This window comes from Peromyscus maniculatus, chromosome 4, assembly GCF_049852395.1.
Source record: "Peromyscus maniculatus bairdii isolate BWxNUB_F1_BW_parent chromosome 4, HU_Pman_BW_mat_3.1, whole genome shotgun sequence".
NCBI classification, from domain to species: domain Eukaryota; kingdom Metazoa; phylum Chordata; class Mammalia; order Rodentia; family Cricetidae; genus Peromyscus; species Peromyscus maniculatus.
Genome location: NC_134855.1, coordinates 108,437,275 through 108,463,022, shown reverse-complemented (window position 1 = coordinate 108,463,022; position 25,748 = coordinate 108,437,275). Strand labels below are relative to the sequence as shown.

Sequence of the window (25,748 nt, the reverse complement as noted above, 5' to 3'; positions counted from 1 at the left end):
TATATTAGATAAAAGTGTATGAATTTAAGATTTCTCAAAATCTTTTTAGGAATAGAAGAAAAATTCCTTTAAGATGGTTACTTCTTATTTAATTTATTTATTTAAAAATATTTTTTAAATTGACTTTTAAAATATTTTTTTATAGTTTAATGTATTTTAATAGCAAACTTACAGGAACAGCACAGAAGACAGACAACATTAAAAACATGTACTTGCATGTAGGATAACTCAGTTATAAAAGTATAGTGAATGGATCGAATCTACTGTATGATAAAAATGCTACAAACACCATTTAGTTGCCATCAATAAGAAATTTACTTATTTTTAAAAAATCCAAATGCTGGCATTGTCCAGAAAATTTTAACAGATTTATTTATAATTGTTATAAAGTTGAACTGTTGAAATGTGTTCACTGAAACATTTTGCTTGCATTAATGCTTTACATCTTGCATTTATATTAAAAATTCACACACAAGTGAAAATGGAAAAACTGCCAATACCTGATTTCTGTCCCCTATTTTTCCACTCACAATCATATACTTAGGTACCTTTTGACCCCATGGAAAAAATATCTAGCATTCAGAGGTACTGATAACAGGAAGAAGAAGAAAAAAATTTTTGAGAGAATGAAATGTTTCCCCTCATAGTGGACTCTTAAGCACGTTCTCCGCATATGCAGCGTGCTAGCTGGTTATCTTTTGGCGTAATTGTTACATGTTTGGCATGGATAGCACACAGGTTGGTATCTTCAAAAAGGCCAACCAGATAGGCCTCACTTGCCTCCTGCAAAGCACCAATAGCTGCACTCTGGAAGCGCAGATTTGTTTTGAAGTCCTGAGCAATTTCTCGCACCAGACGCTGGAAGGGGAGCTTGCGAATCAGAAGTTCAGTGGACTTCTGATAACATCTAATTTCACGGAGTGCCCCAGTATCAGGCCTGTAACGATGAGGTTTCTTCACCCCTCCAGTAGAGGGCGCACTCTTGCGAGCGGCTTTAGTAGCCTGTTGTTTCCTGGGTGCTTTACCACAGGTGGATTTGCGGGCAGTCTGCTTTGTACGAGCCATGGTATGGGCACCTCCTTACTTACCCCCACCCCCACCCCTTCTCCTTCGGCTGGAGCTCTGCAAGCGAGAGGCGGCGCGGCGATGGCTGCGAACACTGACTTTTAAAATATTTTTTAAAATATCTTATTTTTTTTTATGTGTGGGTGTTTTGCCTGCATGTATGTCTGTGTACCATGTGTGCAGTCCCATGGACCCCAGAAGAGGGTGTGGCTGGAGTTATAGACAGTTGTGAACCACCATGTGGAATCAAACCCAGGTCCTCTGGAAGAGGAACCAGGGTCTCTTAAACAATGAGTGATCTCTCTAGCCTCTGTTTGTTTGTTTGTTTATTTATCAAAGTCTTGCAGTATAGCCCAGGCTGGCTTCTAATTTGTGGTCCTTCTGTCTCAACTTTCTCAGATTATCTATCATCTATCTATCTATCTATCTATCTATCTATCTATCTATCTATCTATCTATCTATCTATCTATCTATCTATCTATCTCAAACTAAATCAAACCAAACCAACAACAAAAAACCAAAACCAACCAACCAACAAAAATTATCTTCAACAGGCAAACATTGAAAATATTCCTTTGAAAATCAGAAATAAAACAAAGTGACTCCTATTCATGTCTAGCAAATACTAGAAGAGAGATCTTTGCCTTTATAATAAGAAATTAGATAGTAAAAACCAGTCCACTGGCAAAAGAATGGCTAAGTTGCTGAATCAGAGTCTAACACTGACAGAGGTGGATGACAAGTAATTCATAATATAAAGGTGGCTAAAATACAAAAGATGACAGAGAAAATTTACTTGTGGAAATAATGTACAGTGTACAAACAGGGAGGTCCCAAAGGATTACTTTCACAATACATACTTGGAACCTATTTTAAGTGATGTCTTTCAAAAATCAGTAAGTATGGCCAACTTTGTGTAGTTATATGGGTATTAACAGAATGCAGATGCCAATAAAATATAGTTTTTTAAAAAGATCTTATTGTTTTGGGGCCAGGTGTGTTGGCACATGTCTTTCATCCTAACACTTGGGAGGCAGAAGCAGGCAGATCTCTCTGAGTTCAAGGCCAGCCTGGTCTATATAGTAAGTTCTAGGACAGCTAGGGCTACATAGAGAAAGCAAAACAAACAAATAAATAAATGTTTTCTTTTCCTAAACTATGTGTTGTGTGGTCTGTGTTTGGGTTTGTGCACATGAGTGCAGTATTCACTGAGGCCAGAAAAAGGTGCTGGGTCCTCTGGAGCTGGAGTTCCAGGCTGCTGTGAGCTGCCTGATGTTGGTGCTGAGAATCAAACCTGGGTCCTCTGAAAGAGCAGGACCACCTCTCAGCCCTCAGAAATCAAACTTTCACAACTACTTTACTGCTCAATTATGGCACAAGTACTTTACCAAAGAGCCCTTCTAAAGTCTCTATTTTCCTTGATATTGCTACTTGTGCAGCAAAAACCTGAAATAACAGCTATTTCAGCATTGATCAGTGCTGTGACTTACTGCTCTTCCTCTCCTGGTTGTTTGTTTGTTTTGAGACAAGGGCTCACTACATAGCCCAGGACAGCCTTGCACTCTGATCCTCCTGCTTCTGTCTCCTCAGGACTGAGATTACAGATGTGTACCATCTCACCAGCAGACAAGCTTCTTTAAAAGTTCTGAGTATACATCTAGGTCATTTGAAGGTTCATAAACTTCTTATCCAACTGATAACAGAAATTATCTAGACAAATTTTATATATAAGTAATTTTAATACAAACACTTAAGTCATGGCTGAATAATTTGGTAAAATTTAGGTTGCAAGTCACTCTATCAGGTATCCGCAGACATCGGGTTGTTGTGACACTAATCTGGAAGAAGGACTGTCCACCGATTCAGTGTCAGCAGTTCCTGACGTAGTCTGTAGATAGCCCCTGAAAGAGCCCATGCGACCAGCATGGAGGAGGGGTGGGGAGCTGAATTCTTTCACAATGCCCTGTGGAGAGTCTGACAGCAATGAAAGCCTAGAAAACTCATGAAAGGCCCTTTTATAACCATGTGAATGTGGAGCACAAAAGCAAAGTCAGATGACCTACTTAAAGCTCTGCTTTTATTGATGAGAATCCATTCTCATTCCAGATTAGTCTCTTTCTAGAAAAGGAAAACCTTATACAATAACTGAGAAATTAAGACACAGGAAGTATAACTTCACCAGTTCCCATCGTTCCCTGTCATATCTGAGGGCAGAAAACACCCACCAAGGCTCTCAACAGGCCTTTATTTCAGTGAAAAGTGGGCTCTGAGGGAAGCAAAACAGAAGTTCTTAGACTGACTGATTGATTGATTGCTTCATTCATTCATTGTGTGTGTGTGTGTGTGTGTGTGTGTGTGTGTGTGTGTGTGTGTGTGTGTACATGCCAAGTAACCATGTGTAGGGTAGAGGACAACTTGTGGGAGTCAGTTCTCTCCTTCCACTGGGTTTAGGGACTGGACTCAGGTCATCAGGTTTGGCAGCAAGCCCTGGGAAATTTAAATTCTGTAGCTGATCAGACCAGTTTTGGGCTAGTAATATCACGAGAGAAAGCACTTCCTTAATCTCTTCCTGGAATGCACATTAAGTAAACTGATGGTAAACTTGACTTGTAAAGTAATGACAGTCCAAGTTATTTCAAACCAGGGAAATACTCCTTTATTCATTTATTCAATTAAATTTCAGCGTTACCTTGGAAAACTGAGGATACAAAGGAAAAAACAATGAGGAGCTCAAACATTTTCTCACCTCCTGTGTTGTCCAAAGTGTTTCAGTCTGTCAATAAGACCCAGGAAATGAAAATGACATAGCTTTTCTTCATTTTCATTCATCTGTTCTTTCTTCTATTGTTTAATTTCTAATTAGTTAATTAGGTTTTGGAAACAGGGTCTCATGCTGTAGCCCAGACTGTCCCCAGACTTGCATTGATCTGTCTGCCTCAGCCTTCATGGGCTGGGATTACAGGAATATGTCATCATGTGAAACTGCAAATAATTTAAAAAATGTCCATGAGGAGACAATATGGGCCAGTGGAAATGAAACAAATGATGCTGAAAACTGTATGGCTGCATGTAGAAGAACACAAGTAGGTTCATACTTGTCACCTTGTACAAAACAATTCCAAATGGATCAAAGACCCCAACAGAAGGTTAGCTACACTGAATCTGATAGAAGAGAAAGTGGGGGATAGTCTTGAACTCACTGACACAGGAGAAAACTTTCTGAGCAGAATACTGATAGTACAGACACTAAGATCAACAATTAATAAACGGACTTCATGAAACTGAAAAGTTTCTGCAGGCAAGGACATCATCATTTAGACAAAGCAGCAGGCTACAGAATGAGAAAGTATTTTTACCAACTACATATCCAACAGAGGGCTAATATCTAAAATATATAAAGAACTAAAAAATAACTGTTCATCAGGAAAAAATAACTCAATTAAAAACATGGGGTACAGATTTAAACAGAATTTTCAAAAGAGGGAACACAAACGGCCATAAGGGAAATGCAAATCAAAACTACTCTGAGATTTCATTTTACACCTGTCAGAATGGCTAAGATCAATAAAACACATGACAGCACATGCTGGTGAGGATGTGGAGCAGGGGAACACTCATTCATTGCTGGTGGGAGTGCAGATTTGTACAGCCACTATGGAAATCAGTGTGGTGGTTCCTCAGAAAGATGGGAATCTATCTATCTCAAGATACAACTATAAAACTTTATCCTACTATAGAGACACTAGGTCGACCACGTTAACTGCTATTTTATTCATAATAGCTACAAACTGAAAACAGCCAATGGATGAATGAATAAGGAAAATGTAATACATTTACACATGAAATATTACTCAGTTGTTAAAAAAAATTAAATAATCAAATTCACAGGTAAATAAATAATCAGAGCTAGAAAAAAATCATCCTGAGTGAGGTAATCCAGACCAAGAAAGACAAATATGGTATGTATTTGCTCATATGTAGATGTTAGCTGTTAAGTCTTTGATAAGCAAACTATAATCTGTACAACCACACAGTTTAGATATAGAGTAAGGGACTGGGGGGAGAAATCAACCTCCCTAGGAAGGGGATAGTTATGGATGGATGGGGGTGGGGGATGAACAGGAGGATCAAATGGGGATGGGGAAGGAAGAGGGGGTTAACAAGGGAATATGGGAAGGGACTGCTAAAGGTAACAGCCATTTGAGGGGTTGTACTGAAACCTAATACAGTAGAAGCCTCCTAGAATATAACCGTATACAAAGGTGATCTAAATGAAATTGCCAAACAACGGGAGTGACATAGGCCCAACTGGACATCTCTCATCACCAAATGAAGCTTCCAGTACTGGGAAAGCGTTACATCTTACCTAGTTGTTAGTCAAAGGGGCCCTATGGGAACCCCCAAACAACCCAGGCTATTCTCAAGGCTATTGGTTGCTCTCCACAAACTGACTTTAAGGCCCTATTACTGGAGACAAGATACCTACACAACTTATTGAACACAAAGAAGTTGAGCTTGTGCCTACCTAGAGCCTTCACACGTATGTACTAGTGTTCATAGTACTGGAAGGTTCTCTGTAAACGACCAAAGGGTAAACACCAACCTGGCTGCAAACCTTTCAATCCACTAAAGTGAAGTGCCTGTAATATGTGCTAGTACAATGGGGGCACAATGCTTGTGGAAGTAGCCAACCAATATCTGACTGGATTTAAAGCCCACTCTATTAGATGGAACCCATCCTGAGCACTGCTATGGCCAAAACCCTGAGACTAGACAGGCCAGGGACCTGGGAGAAAACCAAATACTATTGTTATGGTAAAGGAACGTAGCAATAAAATGACTCATTGATATTCTTCAAGACTCCTAAGTCTGTGCCTTACTCAGCCATCATCAGAGAAAACTTCCTCCTGCAGCAGATGGGAACAAATATAGAGAACCACAGCCAATGTCTAGAGAGTAAGAAACCTTGGAACACTCAGCTCTAAATGGGATGTCTCCATGAAATCCCTCCCCTTGGGGCTCAGGGAACCCTGTAGAAGAGAAGGTGGAAAGAATGTAAGAGCCAGAGGGGATGAAGGACACCATGAAAACAAGGCCTTCTAAACACAGCAGACTGATGCACATATGAACTCACAGAGACTGTGACAACAGTACAGGACATGCACAGGTCTTCACCATACAGGGGTTCCAGCACTGGGAGGAGAATTAGACACAAGTTCCCATCCCTAACCCCAAAACTATCTTGAATTTGCGAATGACCAATTAGTTTTCTCCAATGGAGCCTCACTGGGGATACAAAGCACACTGAAGGGCAGGCCCACATCTATCAGTAGAAGGCCAACACAAATGAACTCAATGGCATCTTTGAAGTTTCTTTGTCTCACAATGTTTTGTCAGGGCTCCCCTCCCCACAACCTTACAGATCCTTTGCATATATATAGTATGGCTTCTGGTTTTCTATTTTTTTAAATTATGGGATTCCTATGTGTGCACATGTGTGTCTCTGTGTCTGTATGTGTTTTCTGTGCTTTTTTCTTGGCTCTTTTTTCTTCTGTTTGTTGTTTTGTTCTATTCTGATTTGTTTGTTTTTATTTTATTATTATTCTTTAGACGCCTGTTTGTTTTCTAACCAAAGAAAGGGTGTGGTTCAGATGGGGGCGGGTCTTGGAGGAGCTGGGGAAGGAGAAACTATAATCAGAATATATTGTATGAAAAAAATCTATTTCCAATGAAAGAAAAATAAAAAAGCAAAAAAAAAAAAGTTCATTAAAAAAGTCCAACACTAGCCAGGCAGTGGTGGCGCACGCCTGTAATCCCAGCACTTGGGAGGCAGAGGCAGGTAGATCTCTGTGAGTTCGAGGCCAGTCTGGTCTACAAAGCGAGTTCCAGGAAAGGCACAAAACTACACAGAGAAACACTGTCTCAAAAAACCAAAAAGAAAAAAAAAGTCCAACACTATAAATGTTTATAATCTAGAATTCTGGAGGTCATTATAATTCTATAATTGGAGAGATAATTTAGTGGTTCAGGGCACTTGCTTCTCTTCTAGGGGACTGGAGTTTAGTTCCCAGCACCCATTTAGTTACTCAAAACCACCTGTAACTCCAGTTCTGGGAGATCCAATGCCTTCTTCTTGCCTCCGTGGATACTGCATACATGTGATGCACAGACATACACGCAGGAGATAGCCATACACATTAAAAAAAAATAGATTAACAAATGGCTGGGAAGACTATAAACTAGTTCGCCCATTATGGAAAACAATGTGGTAGTCTCTCAAAATAATGACTGGATCACAGAACTTCTGTATGATCCACAATTCCAGGTCTAAATATATACTTGAAAGGACTGAAAGCAGTCAGTTGAACCGACATTTGTATTCTCGTGTCCAGGTACTAGTTTTAACAACCTCCCCCAAGTTGTGCCAACTGTCACCAGAGAGGGGCATGAGAGACATCAGGTAGCCTTATTTAAATACCACGGGCTGTTCTGGGGGAGGTCAGCACCCTTATATGTTATCTCCTAAAGGCATGCTCACAATTCCAGGAACTATAGAGTGCAGTACCATCTTAGTAGCTCTGACCACTAAGGCGCTCAGGAGCACTGCATCCACAGAAACCGGGCCTTTCCAGGCAGACCTCTGGCACTGCTTGCTTGTTCACAGCTTAGACTGTGCTGATGTAGAGCTGTTCGTGTACCGTTAGCCACTGGTGACACTGGGCAATGTCTAAAGTTGTCTTTGATCACCATAAATGAAGGCATGGGGATGTGTCACTGACATGTGGGGAGGTCAAGGCCTGGGATGCTGTTAACCATCTTATAAATCACAGGACAGTCTCGTAGAACAAAGAACTTTCCTGCCTTGAAATGTCTACATCAAGGCTTTTCAGCCCTGCACTAGAAATCTATTTTCAGGCTAAGTGACCCAGGATAAATCTATGCATCTCTAAAAGCTTCAATTTTTGTTTTTTCTTTTAGAAAGTTTGGATTAAATGTTCTCTCTCAACTCATGGGCAACTAAAATAACCAAATAAATACCTAATGAAATAATACCTGGTCATGTGTGGTGGTGCATACCTGTAATACCAGCACTTGGAAAGCTTGAGGCAAGAGGATCACAAGTTTGAGGTCAGCCTGACCTACCCACATAGCACGATCTTATCTCAAACAAAAAAGACAACAACAAAGAAGAGCAACAACCCCCACGTGGTAATTTGAATGCAATTGGACCCCATAAGCTCACAGTGAGTGGCTTTACTAGGAGGTGTGGCTTTGTTGGAGTGGGTATGGCCTTGTTGGAGGAAGTGTGTTCACTGTGGGAGTGGGCTTTGAGGTTTCCTATTCTCAAGATACCACCCAGTGTCTGAGTTCACTTCCTGTTGCTTTCTGGTCAAGATGTATGTAGCCAGTACCATGTCTGCCTGATGCCACCATGCTCCCACCATGATGATAATGGATTGGACCTCTGAACTGTAGGCCACTACAATTAAGTGTTTTCCTTTATAAGAGTTGCCTTGGGGTGGGGGGGCTAGAGAGATGGCTCAGTGGTTAAGAGCACTAGCTGTTCTTCCAGAGGTCCTGAGTTCAATTCCCAGCAACCACATGGTGGCTCACAACCATCTGTAATGAGATCTGGTGCCCTCCAGGCATATATACAGACAGAACACTGTATACATAATAAATAAATAAATCTTTAAAAAAAAAAAAAAGTTGCCTTGATCATGGTGTCTCTTGACAGCAATAGAAACCCTAACTAAGACAACTCAGAAACAACAACCCCTTCATTTAAAAACGTTCAATGAGATACAACCTCATAGTAAGTGTTCTACTATGTTACACCTCATTTAACTCACTTCAGACAGTTCTCCCTGAGAGAGGGAAACTATTACTCTTACTATTTAGGGGAACAGCTGATGCCCAGATGCCTGCCCACAGTCACAAACAAGAAAACTGCAAAGACAAAAGTCTGAATCTGCTGACTCTGATTCTGAAGCCTTCATTCTTACCATTATCCTCCCCGACCCCTTTGGACAGGGAACTGAATTAATATAGCCTTCAACTTACAAACAGCGATCAAAGGCTACTGAGGGCCATGGGTACAGTTCAGTTCATCATGAGGCCCCAGTACCTCATAGTATGTTGATTCACACCTATAATCCTAAGACTTGGGAGGCAGAGGTAAGATCATCAGAAGCAACATTTAAAACAAGAACAAAAAGTCTGTTGAGGTCCTGAAGCCACAAGTTGCTTACTCCTTTTACTGACACATGAACACTATGAACAGCTACCCTTTCCACATGAAAGGTCCCCAAAACCTTCACAGTCTTCAATCTATTTTACTTCTGAGAATCTATTAAAATAAAATAATCCTATCTTGTTTAAAGCCTTACATAATGATCTTCATTATTAACATTATTGCTATGTTTTTATTATTAGGAAGACTTAGAAACCTAGGGGACAGATACATAAGTTAAGCACTAGTTGGAATATTACATATACATTTACAAATTTATGAGGACCCCAAAATAACCTGCATGTGTTAGTAGAAAATGCAAGACACAAAATTTTGTGACAATTGGAGACACAAAGATACCAAAGCCTCTTTTTTTTTTTTTTTGAGACAGGGTTTCTCTGTATAACAGCCCTGGCTGTCCTGGAACTCACTCTGTAGCACAGGCTGGCCTCAAACTCACAGAGATCCACCTGCCTCTGCCTCCCGAGTGCTGGGATTAAAGGTATGCACCACCACGCTCGGCCCAATTACTCTTAAAAAGAAGGACTCAGGTTAAGGATGGCTCAGTTGATAGTGTTGGTTGTCTAAGCATGAGGACTGGACTTTGATTCCCCAGATCCCATGTGGAAAAGCCAAATGTGGTGGTTATATGTATTCCCAGTGCTTGAGGGGTGGCAATCCAGGCCAATGAGAAACCTTGTCTCTTTTGAGAAATGACATCCAAGGTTGACCTCCAGGCTCCACACACACTGGAACAGACATGTATCCATATGACATACCCCTCCTGTACACAAAAGGAGCTGTCAGCTGTGAGGAAATGATCAGCTTGAGAGCATTCCACTGTTCCCTTCTTTAGAATCTGCCTCAGCATTAAGCAGAAGACACCTTCCTTCAGCATCAACCCTCAGCCAGTGACTAGGCAGGGGACAGGAATGTCCACTCTCTTGCCCTCTTGTCAGGCAATCTGGGTAGGCAGAGACTTTGCTAGGTGTCCATTGCAGTCTGATCACTTCCCACACTCAAACATGTTCTCTCCAGTGTCACCACCACACTATCTGTTTCTTGGGGAACCCAACTAACACACGGAATATTAACTACATGTATACTGATAGGGAAATAAAAAAAATTAAAATGTTAGCAATACTAGTTAGATTTCTGCCCTACCCAAGTATCCCATAAGGATCATCTACTGCTTACATGTAATAAAAATGTGTTAAAACAAGATGATGTGGTGGTGACATGTGTCTTTAATCACTGTACTCGAGAGGCAGAGGCAGGTGGATCCTTGAGTTCAAGGCCTGCTTGGTCTACAGAGCAAGTTATACAGCCAGGGCTACACTGAGAAACCATGTCTTGAAAAACAAAAAACAAACAAACACACAAACCAACCAACCAACAACAACAACAAAACAAACAAAAACCAGGAAAAAAAAAGAAAGAAAAACAAGATATGAAGTAAGAGGCTATGATAGCTAATCTTGGTTGTCAACTTGACTATATCCAGAATCAACTAAAATTCAAGCTGCTGGGCATGATGGACTGTATCTTGGCACCTTGAGCCAAAATAAGCTATGTCTTCCTAAAACCGGTTCTTGTCAGTGTTTTGTTACAGCGACAGAAGAGCAACTACTTAAGAAGGGGTGACAGCTGTAAGTGTGTGTGTGCCAAATGCTGAGCCTACCAACTTCATAAACACTAATGGACATAGAATGCTGGGCAGACTGCCACATGATAATACTGGGCAATTTTAATATCTCACTCCCATTTTCAGATAGGTCACAGAAACTAAAATTCAACAACCATTCAACTACACCACAGATCAAGTGGACTTAACAGATACATAAATATTCCATTCAATAGAAAAGACTCACATTCTTCTCAGGGGCCCATGGATCCTTATCTAAAACAGAGTACATTCTAAATGACAAATCAAGTCGTAACGAATACAAAAGAATAGAAATAATTTTTTGTATTTTGTCAGATCATAGTACAATAAAACTAGAAGTCACTGGGAAGAAGAACTACAAAAACTATACAAACATAAAGACTGAACAAATTTATGCTTGGATGACCAGTAAGGTCACTAAGAAAATCCGGGAGGAAATTAAAAAGGTTCTTGAGTCAAATGAAAATGAAAGCAAAGCTTACTACAAATTTTAAAATACACCTAAGGCAGTTCTAAGAGGAAACTTGACAGTTATGAGTGCTTATATTAAAAAAATCAAGCCGGGCGGTGGTGGCGCACACCTTTAATCCCAGCACTCGGGAGGCAGAGGCAGGCGGATCTCTGTAAGTTTGAGGCCAGCCTGGTCTACAGAGCAAGTTCTAGGAAAGGTGCAAAGCTACACAGAGAAACCCTGTCTTGAAAAACCAAAAAAGAAAAAAAAAAGTCAGCCAGGCATGGTGGCATACATATTTACTTCCAGCCCTTGGGAGTCAAAGCAGGCAGATCTCTATGAGTTCAAGGCCAACCTGGTCTACATAGAAAGTTTCAGGCCAGCCAGGGCTACACAGTAAGAATCTGTCTCAGAAACAACACAACAGAAAGAGACACACAGACAAACAAATGATGCAGCACAAGGTTTACGTGGTAAGAAATGAGAAAGATCAGGGCAGAGATTAACGATGGCAATGAAAAGAACAATATATACACAGAAGAATCGCCCAGAAACCCATGGGCAAGCTAGCCCGGAATATGCAGAGCCGCAGCTGAGACAAGAGACCCTGCGTCAACAAGGTGGAAGGTGAGAACTGACTCCCAGAGTTGCCATCTGACTTCACATGCTCACTGTAGCACACGCATGCCAGCGACTACATACACATCACACAATGATGAAAATCTTAAAAAGGACAATACACAGAATAACTAAAAAAGTTGGTTCTTTGAAAAAATAAACAAGGTTGACAGCCACCTCACAGACAAACTAATCAAAAAGACTCAATAAAATTAGAGGTAAAAAATGGGAATTACGCCAGGCGGTGGTGGTGGCACACGCCTTTAATCCCAGCACTCGGGAGGCAGAAGCCAGGCGGATCTCTGTGAGTTCGAGGCCAGCCTGGTCTACAGAGAGAGTTCCAGGAAAGGCACATAGCTACACAGAGAAACCCTGTCTTAGAAAAAGAAAAAAAGGGAATTACTACATATTCTAACAAATACAGAAAATTATTAGGACATATTTTGAAAACATATAATAGTCTAGAAAAATGGGGGAGGGGCTATGTCTCAGAGGTTAAAGTACTTGTTGCTTTTACAGAGGACACAGGCTCAGTTCCTAGTACCCTTATGGTGAGTCACAGCAATCCCTAACTCCAGTTCCAGGGGATATGATGCCCTTTTCTGGCCCCTACAGGCCCTACACACACGTGGAACACAGGTATATATGCAGACAAAACACCCATATACTAAAATAAAATAAAAATTAAATTAAATAATACAAAATTTTAAAAATCATACATCATGACCAATTTAGTTTTATTCTGGATGAAAGACTGGCTCAACATATACAAATCAATTAGCGTTATACAGCACATAATGACTTAAGGACAGAAATCCCATGATATAGAGAAATCTCGCACAGTGAAGCTGGAATTTGCTTCCCTGCTGACTAACTTCTGTAATGCTGGAAGGTGCTATGGAGTTTATTAGGGGAGAAAAGGCATCAGGGTCTCACCTAGCTGTGAACCCTACAAACTACAATACCAACCTACTAGGTGTCAGGCCCAAAAGAAACTAGAGACAAATAGCTAACGTGGTGCTTATTACCACACCAAAGTGTCTGCTGGCCTCCAGGCCCACTCAGTACCTGTGGCTCCTCTCAGCTCTTCTCACCCTGCCCGCTACCCTAAACTTCTCCAGCTCATAGGCCTTCCTTCCCTCAGCTTTTCATTCCTATAGACACCTGCCATTTTGGCCACGAGCTCTTTTGGGGCTGTTGGCTCTTGGGTCCCTCTCTGGGCCCTCTCTCCTCCTGGCTGCCCCCCCTCCCCATTATGGCTCCATTCAGTCTACTGGCCATGTTCAGTCTACTACTTTCTCTTTCCGCTCTGGACTCTTCCAGATGCCTCTGGCCGGCTGTTCCCTCCCTCATTTCAACAATAAGAAGGCTTCTCCTCAACCCTGTCCTAACTGCATTCACTAGGTAAGACATGTCCACTGTTGCAATCGTGGTATAACTGTCATCAGGGGCAACCAACTGCTCTGTGATTGGATTCCAGGCTTACTCCACAGGAGGAAACTTACAACTGTTACTGCAAATCTAGTTAAATAAACAAGCCTAGGGAGGTCATATGCTCTACAGTAGAGCTTACTGCTGCTGTTCAGATAAACTGACATGGCATTAGACTGCCTTCTAAACATCCATGTTTACACCACAGACAAATACCACCTTCAGCATTACTTAGAGAAGCTTCCTTTTACAATGAAAGGAGTGAATGCGGAGATCTTTGCCTGTTGAAGGTGCTGAGAATGAGGAAAAGCTGAATGCTCAGCTCTAAACAGAACATTTAGACCGCCCACTTTAGGTTCAGGGAATATCATGAAGATGTGAAAATAATCTAAGAGGCAGACAGGGAGAAAGGCTATGAAATGTCATCTTCTGGGTAAGACACAGCCATTCCAGTCATCAACTCCTGACAGCTCTGGTGGCTTAGAGTGGATCTACACAAAATTTGACCTCATGCCCCTCCCATTCCAAAAAACTCTATTAACTCTGATGGGTTCTGGGGAAGAAGTAGTCATTATCTTCAGATATGTACCCACTCTTGAGCCCACCAGGCTCCACTGGATAGTTCCATACCTGTGGTCATTCAGATGGCCCTTGTAAAACTCAGTGCAAAGACATGAAGATGGGAAAGAAAACTGTAGGTAGGAGGGGAGGGTTTGATAAGGATAGGACAGAGATAAGAGTGGGTGGGAGGGGTGAACATAATTGGAGTGCATTATATATGAGTACGGAACTGTCAGAACAAAGTTAGTCAAAACAAATAAACAGGCTTGGCTGTGGATGTTAACTTGGCTGGTACTAGCATGCACTAGATCCTGGGTCTGGTCCTCAACACCATACAAACTGAGTATAGCAGTTCATACCTGTAATCTCAGCACTTGAGAGAGAAAGGCAGAAAGATCAAGAGTTCAAGATTATTCTCAACTACACAGAGTTTGGGGCCAGCCTGGGCTACATGAAACTCTGTCTCAAAAAACTAAAGTAAGGTGCTAGGGAGATGGCTTAGCAGTTAAGAGCACTGGCTGCTCTTCCACAGGACCCAAGTTCAATTCCCAGAACCCACATGGTAGTCCATACTGTCTGTTAATCCAGTTCTGGGGGATTTGAGCTTGCTTCCCCACGTACCAGACACTCACATGGTAACATGGTATACAGATATACACGCAGGCAAAACACCCATACACACTAAACAAACAAACAAACAAACAAACAGAAACCATTAAAAATAAGGCCAGGTATGGTGGTCCATGCTTTTTTTTTTTTTTTTTTTTTTTGGTTTTTCGAGACAGGGTTTCTCTGTGTAGCTTTGCGCCTTTCCTGGAGCTCACTTGGTAGCCCAGGCTGGCCTCGAACTCACAGAGATCCGCCTGGCTCTGCCTCCCGAGTGCTGGGATTAAAGGCGTGTGCCACCACTGCCCGGCTTGGTCCATGCTTTTAATGCCAGCATTTGGAAGGAAGAGGCCAGCAGCTCTGAGTTTGAGGTCAGCTTGATCTACAAAGCAAGTTCCAGGCCAGTCAGGAATACATAGTGAGACCCTGTGTCTCAAACAAAACAAAACACCAGAACATAAAGCTCTAAAAGTAAGTAAGTCTGCATAAATAAAGGGACTAACAAACTGAATGCAGTTTTCAAAAGAGGAAGTAAAACCACTTGATAAAGTATTCAACCTCCTTAGTCATCAGGGAAATGCAGACGCAAACTGCTTTCAGAGTCTGTTTTACCTCAGTTAAAATGGCTATCACCAAGAAAACAAACAATAAATGCTGGCAAGGATTTTGGCAAAGGGAAGCTTGACTAGTGCTGGTGAGAATGACCACTTTGTACAGCAACTATGGAAATCAGTATGAGGTTTTCCAAAAAACTAAAAATAGAACTATCCTATAACCTGGCTATACCTACCATTCAGGAGTATTCAAAGGTCTCTTAAGCTAACATACCAGAGATACTTGCACATTCATGCTTATTGTTGCACTATTCACAATGGCCAGGAAATGGAACCAGCCTAGAAGTCCACTAACAGATGAATAGATAAATACAACATAGAACATTATGCACAATGAAATTTTATTCAGCCACAAAAAAATGAAATCATGTAATTTTCAGAAAAACTGATGAATCAGAAATCATTATGTTAAATGAAATAAACCAGATGTAAAAGGTTTTCTCTCATAGACAGAACCTAGATTGTGTGTGTACACATGCACGTGTGTGTTGGATTTAACTGGAAAGGGGATCTGAGCTGGAAGAAAGAGCTCTTGAGGGAGGAAGGGAAAGAGAGGGTAAAGGAGTCTGTATGACATGAAAACAGAAGGGAGCTACTTGGAGGGAGGCACTGGAGAGAGCATGAGAAGGGGACGGATTAGAACCAAGTGTAATGATAAAGATGCATGCAATGCCATAATGTAATCAATTAGTTTGTATGCTAATTAAAACATTTAGAATCACCATCTATCCAAGAAGCCAGCAACAATCACTAACATATAAAGGTTTGGTTTTGTATGCCAAACAGCCTGTCACGGTCACTCTGCTCTGCTGTTATAGTATAAAAGCAGGTGAAACAACATATAACGTTTTAGCACAGCTATATTCTAATAAAACCACCTACGTACACTGATGTTTGAGTTTCATGTAATTTTCATGCCCAAAACATTGCTCTTACTTTGGTTTTCTTCCAGTCATTAAAAAGTACAAAAACCAGGCTGGGGAAGTTCAGCTGGCAAACGCTTTTGTTGCAGTTCGGCTATCCATTTTGCTCTCAAGTCATAGACAGTCCATCACCTTCTCTTATCCACCCTTTCTAGTTAAATGACCCCACACACATACAGTTTGGCTCCTCAGAATCCACATGAAAAGACGGAGCCTGGTGGTACACACATGTAATCCCAATGATGCTGAGATGGGGGTGGCGACAGGTGGATCCCTAAAGCCTGCTGGCTTGGCAGTGTTCCAGGCCAATGACACACAAAAAGTGGAAGGTACTTAAGGAATAACACCGAGGGCGGTCCTCTGACCTCCACAGGCAAATATACGTATGTGAACCCCCTGCAACATACATTCCCCCTACCCCATGCAGGCACCTTCAAGTGCACACACACTGCAAAAGCAATTCCTTATCCTCTAAGCAAAACTAGCAGCAGATGAACTTAGGTCCTCGTGGCTGCGCAGTACATACTTTAAGCACTTCAATTTTAATATTTTTTAATGTTGGCCTTTTTTTTTAAGCTTAGCTTATTCTTGAACTTGATGGCAAGGTTAAAGGGAGAAGAAAACCAACAACGATTTTTATGAGACAGGGTCTCACCGCATACATAGCCTAAACTGGCCTAGATCATCCTGTTTTTGCTTTCCAAGTGTTGAGGTTACAGACATGAACAACTATACCCAGAGAAACAGTAAAATTTAAAATGTATAAAATAAAAGCCAAGGCAGAAATGGAGCATATTCCTTATTAAGCACAGTTGATAACTGTCATTATTATTGAATGCTTTAATAACTGAATTTTTGTTTTCCACAGCTGCTTCTGCTTAGAACTTTGAAGTCTGGTTAAAATTGAGAATACCAAAAGAGTAGCTGACAACTAGCCAGGTGAAGGTGGCGCACACCTTTAATCCCAGCACTCAGGAGGCAGAGGCAGGCGGATTTCTGAGTTCCAGGCCAGTCTGGTCTACATAGAGAGTTCCAGGACAGCCAGGGCTACACAGAGAAACACTGTCTCAAAAAACGAACAAAATAAAACAAAACAAAAGAGTAGCTGATTACCAATAGAGATAAGCAGAACACACTGGGGGGGGGGCAACTAAACAGATCAGTAATAATCTTAGTAACTACCACTAAGTACGTACCCTGCCAAACTATGACACACACATTATTTAACTACTTCATTCTGTAGATCTTAGAGATGAAGAAACTGTGTGTGATACTGAGCACAACTGTCCATAAACAGCTGGCAGGTGGCAGATCCAGAGACCCAAACTCAACTGTTAAACCAACTCTACAACCCAGGCTGTCACTCACCGACTGCAGAAAGACTAAACAGGGCAGGTCACTAAGTCTCGAGAGAAAGGGCTTTCTCCTACAGGAGCTGAATGGAAAGTGTCAGAGCTCCTTTCCAATCTATCACAATGGTTACAAAGTATACAGCTAGTACGGATTTTCAAATGTTATTTATTTCAGAAACCAAATGGGAAGAACCCATCTGTTTGCAGCCCACAGCTTCCAGCTTTCAAAGAGAGAAAACAAAACTGTGGCAAAGTAGAGTGGCATGCAACGGTTCCTTTCCCTACAACAGAACCACTAACAGGAAGTTCCTGGCTTACTATAGCAACCACTGGTTTTGTTCTTCAAAAAATTTCTGCAATTTTTGCTTCCTCGGAAAGTAGACAGGAAAACCTGGTTCTGTGTCTACTTGTTCAACAGGAGTTGCTGTTTAAAAATAGAATTTTAAATAGAAGACTACGGAAGTAGTTTTATACTTCAGTTGATACTCAGTATTTCCATATATGAAATTCAACCTTTAAGGATGGTTATGAGGGTAAAAGAAGTTGCAGCACAAACCTGACATGCACACTCATAAAGAAACTTAACCACCAAAGCACATAGCTTTAATTGTTTTCTAGCTAGTAAGACAGCAGTCTAGAAAATGAATTAAAACTCTGGCTACTAAGACCTGGAAATGCTGGATAAATACTAACATACTTTGAAAACATAAAAAACAGAGAACACTGATTACTCTTCCAGGGAAACCTGGTGGGGCAGAGAAAGGTGGATTCCACGAGTTTGCTGGCTACCCAGACTAGCAGAAATGGCTCCAGGGTCAGTAAAGTGTCTCAAAAAAGGTGGAAAGCAATGGGGATGATGCTGGAAATCAACCTCTGGCCATGCACCACACATACCAGACACATAAAGACATACATATGCATATACCATATACAGCCCTGCACCACACACACCAGACACATAAAGACATACATATGCATATACCATACACAGCCCTGCACCACACATACCAGACACATAAAGACATACATATGCATATACCATATACAGCCCTGCACCACACACATCAGACACATAAAGACATACATATGCATATACCATATACAGTGCCCAAGAAAAATTTAAAAAATATTAAATCTAGTAGAATAAGTTTATCAAAAGCCACAAGGTCAATGCATAAATATACATAAATAGCAACAGTATATATATTAACTGTGAACAGTTAGAAATTAAGATAAAGCTGGGCAGTGGTGGCGCACACCTTTAATTCCAGCATTCGGGAGGCAGAGCCAGGCGGATCTCTGTGAGTTCGAGGCCAGCCTGGGCTACAGAGTGAGTTCCAGGAAAGGCGCAAAGCGACACAGAGAAACCCTGTCTTGAAAACCAACAACAACAAAAAAAAAAAAAAGAAAAAAGAAAAAAGAAATTAAGATAAAAAATACCATGTATAATACAGAACAAAGTACTTAGGGATAAACATGCAACAGACATGCAAACCTGTATGCAGAACACTATAAGGCTGCTGAACTTAAAGACTTAAATAAACAGCAACTCAATCTCTCCATGGATCAAAAGACTCAAACCATACATAGTGGCTCAGGCTGTAATCTCAGCACTCAGGAGGCTGAGGCAAGAGGATCATATGTTCTAAGCCAGCCTGGGCTGCATCCTGAAATCCCACCTCAAACAAAACAACACACAAATACCCTCAAAACTGTTGCAAAGGCAGCAACCCCAAACTGATCTATATATTAAGTGCGATCTCAATTGGATTTCCAGCAGATCTATGTTTGTACGTATATAATACCTAAGTGTTTGTGAAATACACATGAGAACACCAATACTATGTTGACAAAGGGAAACTGAAGGGTACTTGACAATGAACTTGATAGTATGCTATGACAAATATAAACACAAGAGAACGGGCTGGAAGGATGGCTCACTGGTTAGGAGCACTTGCTACTCTTGCAGAGGACCTGGGTTAGGTTCCCAGGATCCGTGGGGTTGCTCACAACAACTGGTAACTCCAGTTCCAGAGGACCTGATGTCTTCTTCTGACCACCTCAGGCATTATGCAGGCAAGACATTCACACAAATAAAATAAAAATATAATTAAATTAGTAAGTGAAAGTATCATCTTGAGAGTGTATTCATTTTATACACTACCTAATAACCATCAAGTTAGATATCAGAAGTTTAGGTACAGCATGGCTGGATTCTTTGCTAGGTTCTCACAAAGATAAATTCGACACGTCTGCCAAACCGTAAGCTCCCCTGTCTCTGGATACTCTTCCAAGCTCCTATGTACCAAAACTCCCTTCACTGCAGCTGGAGGATCGAGGTCCCTATTTCTGTACTTCTCAGCCTGAGGCCATTCTCAGTTCCTAAAAAGTCTGAAGTCCTTCACCATGTAACCTCCATCTTCAAAGCCATGAAGAAAATCTCCTTTCATCAAATCCTTCTCATTTTTAAAATTATTTGACTTCTTGTGATTTTGACTTCTGGTTCATGTGATTAGGTCAGACCCAGCTGTATACTCCTCCTTTTGACAATCGCAAACAAACTGACTAGTAACTTAGTTACATTGGTAAAATTCCTTTAATGTGAGGCAATACAACACAGTCATTATAGTAAAATTCCATCATATTTACAGGTCCCACCAACAATTATGGAAAAGATGTTACATAAGGGTATGACAGATATGAGATCTCATCTCTCCCTAGGGTATGGGGCCGTGGTAAGCACTGCTAAAACCACTATTAGTGTTAATGATATGTTCTTTAACTTCTTCTTGTCAGCACTCCTGATATTCTTTCATTTCCCTATCAATAAGGATGGAGGAGAATGAAGCAGCCTGACTCCCTAGCTGGCAGCTGCCGGATTCCCCCTTACTGTCCTGGCTTCCTTGAGCAAAAGAACTGTCAGTCAAACAGCCCTTGGACTACTACCCTCATACCAGGAGCAGCCAGGTTAAACACCATAGACACCTTGACTACCCTGGCTTCAGGTGAGGCAGCCAGGGTTATCTGAAAGAGTTCCTACCAGACATTCTACTGTTATAAGCCTCCATGAACTCTATATGGACATGGCAATCATTTCTACCTAGGTAAGAGGAGGAGAATGGCTGTACCTGCAAGCTCTAGGTGTGATCAAGACCCTGCTTCATGAATAAAGTGGAAAAGCAATCAAGAAAGATGCCCTTTATCAACCTCTAGCGTGTGCACATGCACGTGTGCACCCCCCACCACATGAAAAAGTATGTGCACATATATGTGCACATACAAATAAAATACAATAAATAGAGTAAATATTAATTCTTCGTTTAAATTATATAGTCATCTTTAGTTATATCACTGAGGTTTCATTTAGCCACTTGTTACTATTTAACCGACTCGCTTAAATCAACATTACTGATCTCCATAAGGATGACATGGAATCACAAAGCATTAACCTTCCCCAAATGTAGTATTATAAATTGTAATTGTAATGCATTTTAAAGAAAAGATCAGACCAATGCCACCAGCTGCCAAGAATGAGTTTACTAGCCTAGTTTCCATGACGACAACAATCTGAAACCAGCACAAGAGAGAATGTGTATCCTTGGAAACCAGCATTTTGCTTCCCTCAATTAAGAAAGGGATAGGAGAGAGCGAGCGCTTTAGAATAATTTAACTTGGTCTAATGTGCCTATGCACATGACAACCATAGGCAAACATCCTGTCCCAAGCCAAGTTGCAGAGAAAGTTGTGTGGTGCTTAATGGAAAAGTTCAAATTAGTACCACAGGGGAGGGGCTCGTGGTTTTTGTTTCAGTCTTTAAAAGAACAGCAATATAAGCTGTTCTAATAAAAACTTCATGAGTCATATCTAAATAAGGAAAATGTTTACTAGTTTTTTAGCACCTTTCCTGTTCAACTGCATGCTACTAACATCTGAACTCATATATACCCTTGCATGTTCTGGAAGGGCCTTTTGTTTCAGGTGTTTTGTTTCCTTTTGACATTGTGAAATGTCAAAAATGGAAGATTTTTCCAGGTTATGAATCATTTAATATACTCACCAAAGTACCTGTATTTCCTAACATAAGCTATACTGCATTCATCTCACTTACATTCTTCTTTTTGTCTTTTTTTTTTTTAAGACAGGGTTTCATGTAGCTCAGGTTGGCCTGATTGAAATTTATCGTTAGCTTACAAAATAGCTATTCCTTGTGCCCCTCTGTGTCAGACCTGACACCCTGCCACTAACAAAGTTAAACCTAACATCTGGATAAAACAAACCTTTGAACATATTAAGTTAATAAAACCCTAGGTCTACCAACCAAAGGGCTAAGAATGCTCTCAGACAGCATCTAAGCCTACAGCTGAGAATCTCCTCTGTTTTAAGTTTCTACCAAACTATTTGAAAAGTGCCCTGACTTAAGACTTTCTTTGTTCTGTTACTATAAAAACTTGATGAATCTGCTTCTGTGTCGGAACATGAAATTTGGGGCAACCTAAATCTGTGTTTCCAGAGTGAATGATCTCTCTTCTCCTCTTTGAAACGAGAGCTGTGCTTTTGCCTTGACAAACCCCAAACCCCAAATCTTTCCCAGGGATTTGTGCTCATTGGTTCTGTCAACTTTATAGAGACACATGAGAAGAGGGGACCTCAACTGAGGGATTATTGCCATTAGATTGGCCTGTGAAGATGCCTGTGGGGCATTTTCTTGATTATTGATTGATAGGTAAAGATTGTATGTAAGACTAGATTATCAAACTTGAGGGGTATTCTGTGGGGTGGCCAATGATATTGCCTTATAGACAGAGAAGACTGGTATCTATATGGGATGTAGTGAAAGGGATGAGAGACATATTTGTCAAAGTCAGAAAAAGTGGAAAGACAAAAAAGAAACAATTCCATTGGGTTAGAATGGAATTAGAGGTATTATTGTGAAAAATGGCTTTCAGGTGTTTGTGTTTATTTATATGCACATGTATATTCAGCATGCATATCTATTTGTAATAATCTTAATATTTTGTAATTCATCATCTGGCACCTTGAAAGCAGATGCCAAAGTTAGAAGCAAAGTTATTTCTATCCATACCATCCTTGTTTTTGAGGGCATGCACAAATCAAACTGCAATACTCCCATACACACGGACCCAACATCTTCCCACCACTATAGGAACATGATTTCCACTCATGATTGTCTCTGGCTCCTCGCCTTATGACCATCCTAGTGGTTTTCCATTTGGTCCTGCACAGCATGGTGTACATCCTGCTGCTGGAAAACTATGGAATAATAAAGTTTGAGTGGTGTTGGCCTGGGCTGTTACTCCGTTACCCCTATTAATTAGATCCCAAGAATTTAATAAAACAATCTCATAGCCAGGTGTGGTGACTCACACCTGGAGGCTGAGGCAGGCAGATTGTTACAAGTTCTAAGTCAGCCTAGGTTACAGAGTAAGTGAGCCCTGTCTCAACAACAGCAAAAGCAAATTGTAGTTCAGGACTCAAGGTGTAAGGGAATCACACCCTCATTGTAAGATGCATTTGTAGTGCTCAGATTTGACGCCTAAAGAGACTCTCTAAAAAGAACCAAAGTTCCTTGAAAAAAATGATTGAGTCAGGACAAGATGAAATGAAAAATCATGTTATGCCAAAAAGAAAAATATGAGCATATGAAAAAAAAGGACACAAGCTTGAAAGGTTACCAGTGGCTAAATCTAGGACAACTTGATCACCAAAGTAAGTTTAAAAAGCAATAAAACAAAATAGGAAAGCATGTTGGTAATTTTATAAATTTAAAAGATAAAGTGAAAGCTCTTTCTTGTAGGAAATGTCAGATGAATGAAGAATGATGAATTTGTTTCTTAATTTGCCATCTGGCTACCACCATAGTAATAATAGATTCAGTCACAAATCTTCAATGAATACTAAAATTTGTTGGTCAGAATTTGAAATAGGCAATTTACAAAACCTCAAAGTGTCACTCCCACAAAATGAGTATTTACTTATCAATAAGCACAAAAATAATTTTCAGCTAACTTTTCAAAGGCTTACCAGACAATATCTTGACCATGTGATAAAACTGAACATAACCTGTAATGGCACAGATGGACATGTGCCTCCTGGTATAATGCGGTGACAAGCACACCATGTCTGTGGTATTCTGCCTAAAATGTATCATCTTGATTTCCTCTCGAGGGGATAGAGATGGCTCAACGCTCAAGAGCAAGCACTGCTCTTGCAGAGGACCTGAGCCTGATTCTTCTCACAACTGCCTGTAACTCCAGTTCCAGGCAATCCAACAACGTCTCTGGACTCCATGGGTACCTGCACTCACACATGCATAAACCCGCATGCACATACACACATACATGCATAGCCAAAAATAAAATAAATCAAAATAAATCCTCAAATCTATTCTAGAGGAATCATACTAACTCAGATGTAGGAAAACTCTGCAAAATAATTAGACTACTTAAAAAAAAAAAAAAAGTCAAATCAGGGCCTAGAAAGATGGCTTAGTGGTTCTGAGTACTTGCTGCTCTTCCAGCACCTGCATGGTGGCTCACAGCTGTCCAGAACCGCAGTTCCAGGAGATCTGACACCCTCTTCTGTCCTCTGAGGGAGTCCTGTCAGGTGCACATGCAGGCAGAACATTCATACACAGGAAATGAAAACAAATCTTTAAAAAAATGTCAAATTACTAAAAAGAAGACTGAGGAACTATTCCTCTTTGAGAAAAAGACCAAAGGAACATGACACTTAGGTGCTTAACAGTGAATGGTCCCTAAACCAAAAGTAAAAGAGGTGGAGAGGTAAGAAGTTTTCTAGTTTTTGTTTTTGCTGAAAAGGCTATAAGCAAGAGATCAGTGCACTCTAAGAGAGGTACAGTTTATCTCATCAATTTGAATGGACTGAGAGACACCTGGGAGGTTAGGGACGCACAATTCTAGGTGTGGCTATAAGAGTGTTTCCAAGATCACTGCCACGGTAGCAACCAAGGGAAAAAAGACTCACCACAGAGGTGTACGGGTCCATCTGACAGGCTAGGGCTCCAGCTGAACAATGGGGAAGAAGAAAGAAGAAAGGCTAGGGCAGACATGTGAGCACTGTCTCTGACTCTGTCACTCTCTCTTTGCTTCCTGGCTGCCATGAGATAAGCAGCCCCTCCTGCCATGAAGTCACACTTCACCAAAGGTCCATAGCAATGGACCAAATGAGCGGGACTGAAAACCCAAAACCACGTTCCTAAGTTACTATCTGAAAATATTAGAACGAACAACTGCAAAATCAAAGTCATTTTCAGTAGCAAGTTACTATCTACCAATTTTCTTTAAATACTACTTAAAAACCTTTCTACAACTATCTTTTCCAAAAGTTGTCCTGACCAGGAAACGACATGCTTATTAGGTCATGTTGTTTCCTTTAAAAGGAGTATTGGTTCAAGCCAGGCAGTGGCTTATACCTGTAATCTTAGCACTGGGGAGGCGGAGGCAGCAAAAATCATAAGTGCTAGGCCAGCCTGGGCTACTGAGATCTTAACTGAAAAAAAGGAAAGAGTACTAGGTCACTCTGTCTTACAGTGGGGGTGGGGTGAGGTCAATAGGGTTCTCACTCAACAACCACTCACTCATGCTTACTAGTTACCATATTAGAGTTGAGATAAAGAAAAAAAAAAAACTGTAAAACAAGTAAGACCCATACCTCTGTTCTCAAGAGAGCAATTCAGCACAGGAAAGAAAGAAACTAACAAAATGCTGATATTAAGAGTCATGAAAGGCCAGATCGGAGGTCTGGAGAGATGGCTAGGTAGGTAAGAGGGGTTACTGCTCTTGCAGAGGACCTGGGTTTGGTTTCCAGTACCTACATGGTGGCTTACAAAACCATCTCTGTAATTCCAGTCCCAGAGGACCTGGTGCCCTCTTCTGACGTCCACGGGCTCAAGACATGCACCTCGTGCACAGACACATGTCTGCAGGCCATACACATAAATAAAAAATTTAAAAAGAAAGAAAGAAAGGTGAGGTTAGGTGGCACGTGCCTGCAATCCCAGCTCTCAGAAGGCCAAGACAGGGAAGTTCAAGTCTGGGGCCCGCCTACTAATATAGCAAGATCCTAGCTAAAAAAAAAACAAAAAAAACCATTAAATTCAAAAAGTCAAAGTGTTCAAGTACTGCTGGGCAGCATTTGTGATTTGAATCTAGTCTGGCAACCCAAGATTCCTTCAAAATCTTTTCTT

At 40.9% G+C, this 25,748-nt stretch overlaps 1 protein-coding gene across 3 annotated transcripts in view; it reads right to left on the bottom strand.

The window, feature by feature from the left end:
• The window catches only part of Ptpra (protein tyrosine phosphatase receptor type A), a 111,439-nt gene that overhangs the window by 70,522 nt on the left and 15,169 nt on the right, over window positions 1-25,748 (bottom strand). The window contains exon 1 of one of the 3 annotated variants that reach the window (XM_076570640.1): window positions 24,527-24,562. The exons of the other annotated variants lie outside the window; for them this stretch is intronic. Coding sequence (XP_076426755.1) covers window positions 24,527-24,547 — 21 coding nt within the window. The 5' untranslated portion in view covers window positions 24,548-24,562. Of the gene's footprint in view, window positions 1-24,526; window positions 24,563-25,748 lie in introns of those variants that run through there. 3 annotated transcript variants of the gene reach the window in all.